Source organism: Melanerpes formicivorus, unplaced genomic scaffold, assembly GCF_026170545.1.
Source record: "Melanerpes formicivorus ecotype bairdi unplaced genomic scaffold, bMelFor1.0.p_v2 SCAF_38, whole genome shotgun sequence".
NCBI classification, from domain to species: Eukaryota; Metazoa; Chordata; class Aves; order Piciformes; family Picidae; genus Melanerpes; species Melanerpes formicivorus.
This window is the reverse complement of record NW_027142390.1, coordinates 1,948,723-1,963,117: the sequence shown is the minus strand read 5'-3', so window position 1 is coordinate 1,963,117 and position 14,395 is coordinate 1,948,723. Positions and strand designations below refer to the sequence as shown.

General features: G+C 40.2%; 1 protein-coding gene across 10 annotated transcripts in view; it reads left to right on the top strand.

Moving 5' to 3' along the window:
• CACNA1D (calcium voltage-gated channel subunit alpha1 D) overlaps positions 1-14,395 on the top strand; it is a 184,241-nt gene that overhangs the window by 98,450 nt on the left and 71,396 nt on the right. For all 10 annotated transcript variants that reach the window (XM_068157789.1, XM_068157796.1, XM_068157794.1 and 7 more), the window contains 3 exons: positions 7,084-7,171; positions 8,442-8,468; positions 14,087-14,247. In XM_068157789.1, coding sequence (XP_068013890.1) covers positions 7,084-7,171; positions 8,442-8,468; positions 14,087-14,247 — 276 coding nt within the window. The remainder of the gene's footprint in view (positions 1-7,083; positions 7,172-8,441; positions 8,469-14,086; positions 14,248-14,395) is intronic.

Sequence of the window (14,395 nt, the reverse complement as noted above, 5' to 3'; positions counted from 1 at the left end):
ACTTGTGGGCAGATGTTGATGTCATCATCACCCAGAAAGGACTGATTTCTGTCTATATGGAAATCTGTAGCACAGAGAGAGGTTTTTATCTAGAGCAGAACAAAAAGCCAAAGAATTCACTCACCAGATTATTGCTGGTGTTGCGTGGATGAAATGGCATAAGCTGCGGGTTTGAGTATCAGTGTAAATTCCTGAGACTAAGAAGTAATATGTTGCACATTTTGTGCGATAAATGCACTTTGTAGCCAGGCAGAATTGTAGGGGATGCTGAATTTGCATGGTCTTTGGCAGTCGTGCTATGGTGCTGATGGACTTGGTTTGCAAGTCTGCAGGTAAAAGCCCAGGAACTTCTTGCATCCCATTCAAACTAGAGGTTCATTAACATGAAGCAAAAGGACCATGTGCTCCAGCATTCCTTGAGCAGCTTCTCGATCATATAGGTCTTTCATAAATCAAAAGTATGTCTTTGCATGGTTGCTGAGTTTGAGAGAGCTTTTGGCTCTGAACTGTTAACTTAAACTTCAATTTAGGGTAAGCTAAATTGGAGGAGAATTGCAGAGCAAAAATAGGAGAAGGAAAGTAATTTAAAGAACTTTTAAACAAATCCTAATAATTTAATTTCAGAGGTGTATATGTGTATTTTGGGTGGAAATTTCTGTTGAGTCAGCAGTCTCCTAGCATGCCTCTGGGTTTGTGCACATGTGCTTAAATATGTGGGGTGGAATTTAAGAGCAGCTGCACCAGGGTGTAACAGAGGAAGGGCTGCTGAATTGCTCCACCTCCTTGCATTCAAGGCATGTTCTGCTCTGTATCATGTTACATGGAGAGGTATGATGAGAGATAGCACAAACTATGTATCCAGGTATTCCCATGGGAAAGTTTGGGGTTAGGAGCATAGCTATCATAATGAACTGTCTGTTTGGGAGTCAGGTGACATTTAGCTATGTTAATAGTTCTGAGTAGTCATTTTAGGAAATAAATTGAGTCCAAGTATACTGGTGATGTGTTTCTAGAATGGTCTTTCAAGCATAAGGTAGGACTGGGTCCCAAAATAGGCAGAATAGGTATTTGCAGGCTTCTAGGCAGCTGTGCCCCTACTTTGAATACCTAAATCTCTGAATGGTCAAGATTGCTACTGATTTATGGTGATAGAAGATCACCATAATGGTCTTAGGTGATGTGGAAGAGCTCTGGGTTTAGGATACAGAAGATCTGTTTTCTGTATGGCAGGAAAAGGTACAGATTTCAAAGGCAGTTAAATCAGGGATTAATAATTTCTTACATAATCCTTAAAAATGTAGTCTGGGTTCCTCAGCACGTTACAATGTCTAACCAGAGGAATCATTACATCAAGCTATTTACATATGACCCCTTGTATTCTTACACCTCTGCTGGTAGTGGGTGGATATTCAAGACTGTTTAAAGGAATCTCTTTAAAATACTAGAATTGTAAATATGCCTTTTGTAAAAGTCTTAAGTCTGTGGTACAAACCTGTAGCTGCTTCCCCTGCAGTCAATGGTAAAAACTTTCATTGCCTTAAAAGCCTTGTGAATTTAACTCAAGATGCAGAGAGGAGGGAGGTGAGATGAATTTAGCTCAAAATGCAAAGATGAGAGGTGAGGCATTTAGCTCAGGCTATATCCTGCTGGTAATTGCAATGTGTTTTGCCTAACGTTGCCTGTGTTGTATGTATGGACACATCTTTATTTTTTGCGTTGCAACGGCTGCCACCTACTGTGTAAATGCTGGGATTACTTGTGCTTAACACCAAGGGCTTACATTGGCTGACTTAATGGAAGAAAAGAAGAAAAGCAGACTTAGTTGCTTTGGCCGTTCTTCCAATAAACATGGTAAAACGTGTTCTGATTTGCAGTTGAAGTTTCTCTTGTGCCGATACTGCATTTGACGTGTTAGCCTTTGAAAGCACACATTGTATGCACTTTCTGTAATGAAGGTGGATACATCTTGAGCATGCAGACCCTGGTGCATGCAGTTCTGCTGGTTTGAGTGCATGTTTGACATAGACTGCTGCTGCAGCAGCACTCTACCTTCCAAAACGTAGTCTTTAATCCTAGTAGCTTTCCACTGAAGTGTCTTTGCCTGTAACTGCTCTTGTTTTGAAGCACAGGTTTTCTTTTTCAGAATGAGGTGATCTGGATGAGGAGTGTATTTTGAATTCAGATGTGAAGAAATAATCAAAGTGTTTTGCAAACTTTATAATTGAGCATAGTGTGAGCTTAGACCAGTATGGTAACACTTGCTATTTATTAATGAAGCTTTTAATGTAACATCTAACAAAACATAACAAACCTTCACTATGTCTCCTCTTATTACTGATTTTTTTCCCTTTCCCCTATAGTTTGTAGTGTTGGTTTTGTTTTGGTTTGGGTTTTTTGAGTTTCTTTCCCACCCACAATGGAGATAGAGACATTTTAGAATGTAACTGGTTTTAAATGCACACATTTTTAATATTGGCAAATGTGTTGATTTAACATAATCAAAATTGTAGTAATTAGGAGGTAAAATTTTAATCCTACCTACAACAGAGTGATTGGAGCAACCATCCTTGCTGCTCTAAGAATCGCTATCGTGGCTCAGGCTGAGACTGACAAATCTGATCCTGTTACTTCAAAAGATGCAGAATGCAGTCAGGAAGTGCTAGGAGCTGATGGGCTCCTTTGCTACAAATGCATGACATGACTTGTGGAAGCGTTACCTCTGTTTCCTAGTAGCTCACATGGCTTTTCAGCCTGGGATAATTATTCCATAAAAATGTCTAAAAGTCAGTGTCTGCTTTGGTTACTTTGGTTATGTGTTTCAGTATAGCTTTTAAACCAGCAAGTGTAGGTTCTGATTTCAGCCATGAGGCAGCATAGAACAGGCTGAAAACTTGCTGTCATCTACCAGATGCAAATCCTGTCTCACTACTAATAACTGGGACCTTGCTGGTCAAAAACGTTCTCAAGCGTGTGTGCGCTGACTCGAGTCTCCTCTCCCTCTCTCAAGGCAGGTATGCCTTGTATGAGTAGGATTATTCCAGATCATGAATTGGTGGCCTAAGTCTATTTCTTTTTCTTTTGTATTTGTTGAGGCTATCATGCTGATCTGAGTAGCTCAGACTTAGACTATTACTGAATCAGAAATCCCACCCTGAATATATTTATTTGTATTACCCCTTCCTCTATTTCTATTAAAAGCCCTACACTGGTGGAGAGTATAAAGCATTTGTAGGATTTATAGCATTGTCCTTCAAACTGGAAGTGGTTGGTTCAGTGGTGCATCTGCAATGAGTGATCATTTCACTATCCCTCCACTGCTATGCAACCATTCAACCTTACACAGAGTTTCCATGGACTGCCTATAAAAAGAGTGAGCCTGTAAGAGTGATGGCTGGTAGCATCAACATTAAATCTACACTATGAAAACAGATAGCTCACTATGGTATCATGTAGAATAATCTTTCAGGCAACCCCTCCTTAAACTAAATGTACTGTGTGAAGCTTTGCAGTCAGAGTCGATAATCCCACTTCTTTCTGGTACATATTCTGAACACACAGAAGACTGAAGCAAGTTTGAGATGAGTTTGCAGTAATGTTGCCCCTTTGGGGATTTTTTTTTTCTTTTTTCCTCTCTCCTGTTTGACTACCTCAAAGATTTGGTGTAAAGCATTCAGAAAATCCATGTGCTGATTTAAGAAAGAATTTAGGAGACTTTTGTAGCTCGTGGGATTGGTTGGATGTTCCTATCAGAAGATGGCCATTTTGCGACGCTGATCTCAAGTTTTGCCAGTAGAGTACCTTTGCTTCATAACTGTAAGAGTCTCTTCAGGAGCTATTACTGATTACCTGACTTGATGTAGAGATCATTCCACGTCAGCAGCTGTTTTCCTTTGGCACATGTAACCAGAAAGCCACCCAAGGTGCATCAGTGTAGAAATGAGATCAGCCTATGGATCAAAAATGCATAGCTGACGCTGAACCAGATTAACTTCAGAGGAAAACATTTCCAGTAATACTTGCCACCACAATTCAATGATTCAGGGTGCAATTTAGCCTGTCCCTGAGTTCTACAGCAATGGTAAATTGTCATATCTCAAGATTATGGAATATATTTCTTCCAACTCCAGCTGGCTAGGACTTATCAATGCTGATGGTCACTGACTTGTTCTTAACTATTCATTAGTTGTGTCCTGGAGTGGAATTTGAAATCCCTGCTTCAAAAGCTGAAAACTGTTTTGAGTAAATAATAAACATTATAACATGAGAAAAGCAATCTATTTTCTTATCTGCAGCAATAAAATGTAGTTGATATGTTTGACCTATTTTCCATAGACTCAGGGAAGTATTATCCTGCATGCTCTATGGGTTGTTTTTATTGCCTAATGCAAGCATTCCTTCATTTGAAACCAGTTATCATACTTGAAGAGTGATGACACTATCTAGAAATCTGGATAATCTTTCTAGAGAAATAGCAGTGCAATAAGGGCAGGGTATCAGTTTGAGGATCTCAAAGCTGGCCTTACTGAGACCAGACAGTCTTTCAAAAGTTCATTCTGGGTGCTGTAGTTTGCCCCATGACCACTGCCCTTCAAAAGCTGTGGTCATGAAATGGAGTCTTTTGAAGACTTGGCAGGTTGCTTGCATTAGCAAGAAGAGTGGATGTGGTCATGCAGTGCTGTTGCTGTTTCCTTCTGGCTAAAGATTTAATGACTTGCTAGCGATGCTGGAGCTAGGCTTCCACATGGTGCTTTTCTCAGTACTTCTGTCAAGTATTTCTTTTGGCATATAAATTACAGGATAATGACAGCTGAATTTCTGATGTAAACTGAACAGTCTATGGTTCTTTTTTCCTCTCCCATTTTTGCAAAATAGCACCTGCAAGTCACTAGCAGAGCCAAAGCAACAGGCATGTCTGAAATGGAGAATAACATTCTGGCTGTTACTAATGATTAGTAGAACTGACACGAACAATTTGTGAGGAACTGCATTCTAGGTACTGCTTTTAGATAAGGGAGGGTTTGATGAATTTGAAACACAAGTCTGAGACACATTGCACAGATGTGATACTTGCAAAATGGGCCCAGCTGTGCTTTCACAGCAGCCCTTGATAGTAGAGTGTGAAACAAGACTTCTGCACTCATCATTAGGTGGCTATAATGCTGTATTTCCTAACAGCATGCGACTCACTCAGAACAAGACAACAGTTTCAGTTCTTTGCTGAACTGAAAGACCCTGGAATTTTAAGATAAAGCCTGCTGGTTCTCAAGATCTAAGGCTGTTTCTGAAACGGTGTTGTAATTATTTTTTGTTCTTAAACCCTTTGAAAAGATTGTTTGCTTTGCTTTTGAATGAAATTCCTTTTGAACTGTGACTGCAAGCTGTGAAGTTCACAGAAGACTAACAGCATTAATTTTTACAAGCTGATTTGTAAAGGGAAGTGTGATCCTAGAGCTGTGGCACTTGCAGGTGCTAACCAGGAATTTTTCACAGACAAAGCCATATTTTAAAAGCTTGATCAAAACCAAAGAACCTTGTGAAAGAAGATTTTGCTGTGCTTACTGCCTGAAGTGTCTTGTTTGTTCAAACATGCATGGACATTTTCCTTTGTTATGCCAACTCTGTGTTTAACATTTCCTGTAATAGTGACTTACATTTGTGGGGACAGATTCTCAGCTGTTGCAAACAGTAGCTGAGCATCTATCCTGCATAAACCTGGTGGTCTCTCCGTTTGGATGGGCTTGATGGGCGTGGAAAACAAACTACCATTTGCCATTTCTGTGTATCTCTGTGTCAGTGTTGAGGCAATATAGAGGCTGTGTTAACAGAAACTAACAGTTCTCATTTTGTACCTGATCTGTAGACAAATAAGAAACTGCAGGCAATGATTCTTGTGTCTCACTTACATTAAGATGTTTGCAATTAAGCCTACTTTAAACCTCTTTTAGGCTGCTAAAATAGTGAAACATCCCTCACAGAAATAGGCATTCCACCTTCAGTTCTCTCAGTCCACAGACATAGGCTTAAGTCCTCCCCAGCAAAGCAAACAAAGCAAGCAAGCAAGCCATCAAAACAGCAGAAGGTATGCCCCAGAACACATTTAAGACACTCTAGTTTTCTTCAGTTCTTGCTGTTCTACAGGAATTTCAGTGTGTCTTTCATCTCTCATTTTCTGCTATTTAATATGATTTTTCTACTGTATAAACCAGCAACATTGAATTTACACTTTGCTTGTTGCAGGGGTTTTCCTGTCATGCTTGCTTTGCAAGTAATGTTCTCCCCTAGGAAGTACTGAGAACTTTGGCTGTCATAATTTGCTAACACCTTTTGACAGGTCTTATCCTCCCTCTATGTTTCAGTTGTAGATAAATGATGATGACCAATCTGAAAATGAGTTGTGTCTCAAAACCCTGTTAGTTACAATTGCTGACAGTTCAGTACAGTAATTCCCTGTGTAACAAAATGTAGTAATCCCATTTTTATTAGCAGCAATTCTCATCATCCTTTATAGCACCGCTTCTGCCATTCCCAGCGCTCCTTCCTGCCTGCTCATACCATATTTGCAGGTACAATTTTTACTCTCTAGCATCTTGCCTTGATGATTCCCAATGGAAGTAAAAGCATAAAGTAGTCAGTATGACCAATGTGGTAGTTCCTATTTTCAGAAGAATTTTGATCATGGGATTAGCAAGACTGTTAACAGCACTTCAACTGGTAAGCACCTGCAGGGTGTTAACAGAACACTACTGCAAAGTCACAAAATCCAGCTCAGGTTCATTTCTTTACTAGGGGTAGTGTGCTTTTGGTTACAAGCTCCTCTGTTGTATTCTGTAGTGCATTTCTAACAGTTGTGTTGAATTAGTGAAGAGAAACAAAAAAGAGCTACAATACACTCTGGAATTGCATGTGCTTTCTTTTGTTAGGAGGTCTGATGGAGTGTTTAACTTCGTCTGCTATTCCTTCAACATTCCAAGCTCTCGTTAGACCTGCCACAAATGGTGGCGTTCTTGCAGTAGAACAGGACTTCACATTCTGTGTAATTCTTTGCTTGGCTTTCACTCTAAGGCAATTTCTGTCTCCTAACAGCAAGCATGCCCACCAGTGAAACTGAGTCAGTGAACACCGAGAATGTGAGTGGAGAAGGAGAGAGCCCAGCATGCTGTGGGAGTTTATGGTGAGTACGTGGACTGTTTTCAAGTACCCTCATAATCTCAAGTTTTAAAAGAATCATTCATTCCCTGTTGTTTATTTAGCCAAAACTGCTTTCAAATAGTCAATCTTTGTGTGGCACATGGGGCTTTTTTGCCTTTCAGTAGTTTAATGTTAGACCCATTATTACAGCACTAAAGCACTCCCAAAATTCTCAAGTGGAGAAGCTCTAAAACCATTTGACTAACCTTCCAGTTGTTTTCCTGAAAGCTATTCTAAACTAGAGATACTGTCCAAAATAAGGAGAAAATGACAGAAATCCTCTGTGGCATGTAACAAATAAATGCTTTCAGTTGACTTGTGCATGATCTAGAGAATACACTTTTTTAAAGGCAATAAGTGAATGTATGGGAGTATTTCTGTAACCTGTGCTGCTCACTGGGGATTTGCTCAGATTTTTCATGACTTCTGACTTAGGTTTAAAGGAGATTTCCTAGCTTTCATTTAGAAAACTTATATAGTTTTAGGAATCATACTATCATAGTATCAGTCAGGGTTGGAAGGGACCACAAGGATCATCTAGTTCCAATCCCCCTGCCATGGGCAGGGACACCCCACACTAGATCAGCCTGGCCAGAGCCTCATCCAGCCTGGGCTTAAACATCCTCCAGGGACAGGGCCCCAACCACCTCCCTGGACAACCCATTCCAGGGCTTCACCACTCTCATGGGGAAGAACTTCCTCCTCCCCTCCAGCCTGAATCTCCCCACCTCCAGCTTCATTCCATTCCCCCTAGTCCTATCACTACCTGAGATCCTGAGCAGTCCCTCCCCAACCCTCCTGTAGCCCCCTGCAGATCCTGGAAGGCCACAATGAGGTCACCTGGGAGCCTTCTCTTCTGCAGACTGAACAGCCCCAACTCCTTCAGTCTGTCCTTACAGGAGAGGAGCTCCAGCCCTCTGCTCATCCTCGTGGCCCTTCTCTGGACACGTTCCAGCACCTCCAGATCCCTCCTGTAATAGGGGCCCCAGACTGGAGGCAGTACTCCAGGTGGGGTCTCACCAGAGCTGAGCAGAGGGGGGAGGATCACCTCCCTCGACCTGCTGGTATTGGTATGGAATGGTATTTCAGAAAATAAATGAGACAACAGCAACTCAGCATTCATGATGGATTTTGTTAAGATTTCAAGGTTTCTCAGAAGTATTTCTAATCTATTGATTAAAATAAAATCTAAAGAGAATTAATTTATTTCCCCCCCACACACACCCTTACTAAAATGTGTTTTCCTTTTCTAGTCAAACCATCTCGAAATCCAAGTTCAGGTCAGTATTTTCTTATCTTCATTATTTCTTTATCCCTTGTGACAATTTACACCTCATGATGATCTCATGTAATGTTGCTTATTTACTGTACTTGACATGTGTGTGGAAGTTCTTCCTGACCGTTACCAGCGAGTACAGAAGCAAACTCTCCATGTATGCTTTTGGGAATCATAGAATTGTCAGGGTTGGAAGGGAGCTCAAGGCACCTCATCTAGTTCCAACCTCCCTGCCATCAATCTTCCTAATTTGCTTTGTGGATGTTTGTGGCGCTCTCATCACTTACTCGGAGCATTTGGGGAAATGAACTTCTGTTTTTCAAGTATGACTGCAGAAAGAAAGCATTGTAATAAAAATTAAGAGTTAATATTGCAGACACTGTATGTGCCAGTATGTGCCAGTGCAGCTTCCTTCATTGGGATTTTATTTTCTAGTTTTATGCAATGTAAATTTAGTAATTAGGGTAATTACAAAGACAGAAGGGAAACCTCTTTCTGTTTATGAAGAAACAGTAAAAAAGAAAAACATAATCTGTGTGATTTAAGGCAAGTAAGCAAGTAGTGGACTTTGTAAAGGGCAAAGACAATCCTAGAGCTGCAGATAACCCACAGAATAAATATTTTTCTCATAACATTGTCAGTGGAAGAAGAACAATCACAGAATCATAGAGTGCTAGTGGTTGTAAGGGACCTCCAGAGAAGATTAATTAAGGTTTGGCAACATCTGGGATCATTCCAGTGTTTTAACCCTAGTAAAACTGATTTCAATGTTGGATGTATGACAAGTAATTAATTTGTAACAGCAATATATCCTTCTTGCAACAACGAAGAGGAATAGCATACTCAGGTGTCTTCTACTAGTCTTACTAGCTCAAATGACCTACCAGCATTGGCCAGTTACAAGGAGCTGGAGTGGACTCCTGTTCCTTCTGAATAGTCTCCGTTCTGTTTCTGAAGAAGAGCTCGCAAGGCAATAGTTACCTTATGCTTTTCTACGTGTGATGCTATGATCAAGCTTTAATTTGTCATCCATTTCAGCCAGCAAACTGGTGACAGCAGCCCCTCACTCTGCTGAAGACTGAGGCCAGTGGAGATCTGGCCATTTAGGATGGTAATGAATACAAAACTAACTTTGTGTCTATTATCATTTCTTCTATGACTTCTGCTAGAGACACTGACCTTAGCTACCCCAGCTGAATGGACCAGCTATGTCTATGTGGACCTTTGAGCTTAACTCTTCATGAGAATTATGAAGACTTAAGAGATAGCAATACTTTCAGCCCAACAGAGAGAAGCATTTCAGTGTGCTAATAGTCTGTCATTTCTCTTGCCATTATTTCCAGTGACTGTAACAGTAGAGAAAGTGGAACCATTTCAGTTTTTCATTAGCTGAGAAGGCCAAACAAGTCTGATTATTTTAAATGATGAGATTGTCTTCCATCAACCTTATAACATATTATTTATTGCTACTCGTGCTAGTTTTAAAGGAAAAATTTGCCTATGAAGTGGCTCCATGAAACTTCAAATACCAGACACCACAACAGACTTCCATTATACTACACCCCCTGTTTGGTCTGTTTTTCTGACGGTGACTCACAGAACAATTACAGAGAAAGCAAAGCCAAGCCTGCCTTCTGAACCTTGCCCATTAATCATATTTTAAGGAAAAGGAGAACTCCAGAAGCTCTGCTAAATGAAAGGTGCTATATCATCTTTGAGAGGAAGATTTCTACCCAAACTTGATGGTTTTAATAGCCCAGGCAGTGACTAAGAAGCAGTCAATGCTATTCATCTCTACAATCAATGTTTGAAAGAAAATGCACTTGCAAGCCAGAACGTCACCAAAGTATCTCCAGCTCTCTAGATTCTGCCACCCTCCTAAATATGTTTTGCCTAAGCTCTTGGATCAGAATCTGTTCTTGGTGCATTAAAAAGCACAGGTGCCACATAAGTTCATTCATGCATGCATTGCTGCATGTGTTCACAAAGGTTGTGGCAATGAGCAATGAGATGTTGGTATCTCTCATTTGGAAGTGCTACAGGGATCTGCAGGTGCTTGAGGTCTTATAATGGGAGTTCCCCCTTCAACTTCCATGTTTTCTGTTGTAGCCTTGGAGAAATGGTTGGACCAGATGGTCCTTGGGGTCCCTGCCATCCTGGCATTCTGTGATTCTGTGAAATGCTTTAACTTAATTAATCTGTGAGAGGAGTAGGTTTGAATTAGCAGAGCCCAACATTCTAGTTGTGCCATTGTCTTCCAAAGAGATGTGGCTTGCAGCTTTTCCTAGCTCCTTAAAAACAGCTGAGAGCATCTGTTAGCAGAGAGAAGGACAACTTTGAAGAGCTGCTGGCTTTGCAGTGCAACTAAGAACAGAGGCTCTCTGCTCTTCTAGCTCTGTAAGGATCTGCAGACTCCTGGTTCTTGTTGCAGTACTTCTGGATACCTAACAGGTCATATTTGCAAAATATGTTTCCCTGATGCCTCACGAGTGTAATTTAGGTGTTTGGCATTGGAATCATTAGTTTCTAAAGTCAGATGGGTACTTGGTCAAGGGAATTACATCCTAGCAAGATACAACACTCTTTTATTTGCCAGTTTAACAAGTGAAGGTAGATGTTAATCACACATAATGCTAGGATCTACATGGATAAGTATGATGCATGCTGCATATTTGTAATCTTCCAGGTGGAATTTGAAATGTTTTAATACTACAACTGCTTTTCCTCCTCACATGGAAGCAACAGAGCTATGATTAGAGGAAGATGGGGATCTGCCAGTTGAAAAGATTTGTGCACATTGTCCTCTGTGAAGATCCCTCATTTGTCAGTATGATTACCTGATTGCATTAACCTGCAAGGCATCCTAAAAAGCTGATACTGTGCTCTGAACTGAGTAACTGCAAAAAATGAGGAATGGAAAAAGAATCTCAGAGGCTTCTATTTTCTCATGAGTGAGCTCTCTGGTGCAGCTCTTCTGTCCCATATTTTATAAATAAAAGTAGTGAAGTCCAGTGTTCTCTACACAGATGTTAGCACCCACAATAGTGGAATAGTCCATCCTGACATTAATATTTACTTCTTTGTGAGCTCACTGGTGAATATGAAACACAACAGTTCCACAGGTAGCAGAGATTTCGCCTGTGATTCTAGGCAGAAAGTCCAGTTTAGAAAAATACCGTGTTACAACAAAAGGCTACTGATACAATCTGAGCAGGAATGTTTCTGCCTTTGTGTGATGAGTCTAGTAGCACTACACAAACACACGTGAATAGCAAGTGAACAAACTGAACTTCACAATTCTGCCTGCCTGACTGACACCGTTTATTCAGACTTAATGCAAGGCTGGATTTCCTCTGTGGGTTCAAATTTCAGACTGGCACCCAAAGGAGCACCTGAACATTAATAGCTGAGTGAATGGAACGCATTTGTAAGAATAATGATAAATAGTTATGGTGAAAAAATGATAAATTATTTAATGAGAACAAAAGCAATGAATAATGCAGCTTGTTGGAACAAACTGTGTCACCTAGAAGTGTCCTGTGTGACTTTCATATTTACTCAACTGCTATATTGTGTAACAAATGCTTGATAATTCCATGAAAGCAATACCATCTCATTGCAAATTGATGAGAATAGAATTCCCCTTCAAAATAAAAGGATACTTTTCATTCTTGCAGAAAAAGATTATGCTGTTTAGCTAAATCTGGGAGGGGCAGTTACTAAAACCCAGAAAACAGTCCAGTGAATATAAGGGGATTTGTTTTCCTACTTTATGTAGCCACGGATTTTCCTGGCACAATAGGCCATCTACTTCAGTTTGCTACTTCATGTTGATTTCTTTCCTTATGCCACTCTAATGAAGTTACAAAATTACTCCTAATAGCATGTTAAAGTTTTTGCTTAGTTTCTGTAAGATTTTTACTTATGCTTGTATGCTGATGCTATTGTAGCTATACAGTTCTATATGTGAGTGCTAGTGCACTCACAACCCTTTGGTAGCATTTCCGTGCCTGCACCACTTAGCTATACTGTTTGTCACTGGTTCCACAGACCTTTTGGAGGAGAGTAAAAAGACTGAGAGTGATGAGTTACACACTTTGGAACAGCTTTTGTTTCCTACCCAAACAATATTATTCTTGTCTTGCTGACTTCAATAGGATGTTCTGTAAATGTGAAAAAGTCTGTTTTACCTACCCAGGAAGTGAAGCCATCCTGATGATGGCCATGGGCATAGAGCTGTTCAGCAGAGAGCTGGCAAGATAAGAGTGTTCTTGAATACTATGTTGATTTAGGTCAGAAGAGGGTATTTTACCTTTATATGGTTGGAATACTGCAAAGCCTTGCAGCATCTTTTTACTGATATCTGAAACCAGTATTAATTTCCATTACAAGTACAAATTTAAGGTGCAGAAGGAAAACTTGGTGAACTTGAATGCAGTGCCAAGCTCAGTTATTTTTATAGTGCTATTATTGCATAATGGTTCTGTTTTCTGAGGCAGTTTTAAAGCATTTCTGATTTTATACATAGTAAATACAATACCTGCTAATTCAGATGCTAAAAGCATTAAAAAAATTCACCTAGTTATTTGTGACAACTTTCAAAAGCCATAGTCTGATGTTTTGGTACTGCCAAAAGGGCTGCAGTGCCCTTTCCCTGTCTCAGCCACTCTTTCCTGCTCTTTCTGTGATGTGGCCACACAACGAATTGGATCAGACAACTGACCAGCTAAATCAGCCTAGGAAAAAAGAAATTGGTTCCAACCAGTCAGTTCTTAAGGCTGGCTCACTTCATTAGGGTCAGTTCTGGCAAGAAGGAAAAGAGAAGGCAGAAGGGGAGCAGACTACTTCTTTCCATCCCTTTCCATTCCAACAGATTTATGCTAGACTAGCTTGATAGTGAACCTATAGAGGAAGAAGCTTATACATGCAGACTCCTCTCAGTTCTTTGCTATTTTAAGGGTATGTCAGGCTTCCATTGGAGTCTTCCATCTGTGCCTGCTCTGTCCCTTGAATTTTGGATGAAGCAGTTGTCATTTCCTGAAGTTTATTATCCACATCCGCAGCGGTAGTTCTGGGTGTGTGAATTCTATATGCTTCTGTGTATTAAGTGCTTCCTAATCCTTATATTGCTGGGTCATAGGAAGAGATTTTCTTCCTGTTTCACAAATGGGAATTCAACCAAGGGAGACCAAGTGGTTTACTAAAATTCCCAGAAGTGATGCAATGAAATTGAATCCAGTTATATAAGTCCAAAGCTAAGATAATACCTTCACTTGTGAATCCACAAGTGTGTGGAGCTTGGGAAGGTTGTTCTGTCTTACTGCTCAGTAAGATTTTAATGTAGCTTAATATAATTATTTCTCAGGCAATTAAGAGTCTCCAGAAGTTGTTGTTTACATTTTAAAATCTCTAAGAAACCCTAAAAGAGGAATAAAAAACCTCTGCTCTGCACCTGGGAATAATTTACACAACTTCCTGAAGCATTGTGTGCGTGTTTATAAGAATACACCTGCTCACACATACATCCTTGCACAATGTTTTCTGCAAGAGAATGAGCTCTCCTTAACTCCAGATATATTGGTTTCTTTATAATAATCAATCTGTTTGTCTTTGAACTTTCAGTCGACGCTGGCGTCGCTGGAATCGATTTAATCGAAGGAAATGTAGAGCTGCAGTAAAATCTGTCACATTTTATTGGCTTGTTATTGTCTTGGTCTTTCTGAACACATTAACTATCTCCTCAGAGCACTATAATCAACCTGACTGGCTGACCCAGATCCAAGGTACAATCAAAAATTCTTTATCCTGTTTTGACTATGGATACTTACATTCTGTCAGTGGCAACTTTTATTCTTTGCCATTTGCTTGTTTGCTTTCCCGAAGGATATGCAGCCCAGCTAAAGGGAGAGATGCAAGAAATGGCTGAATGTG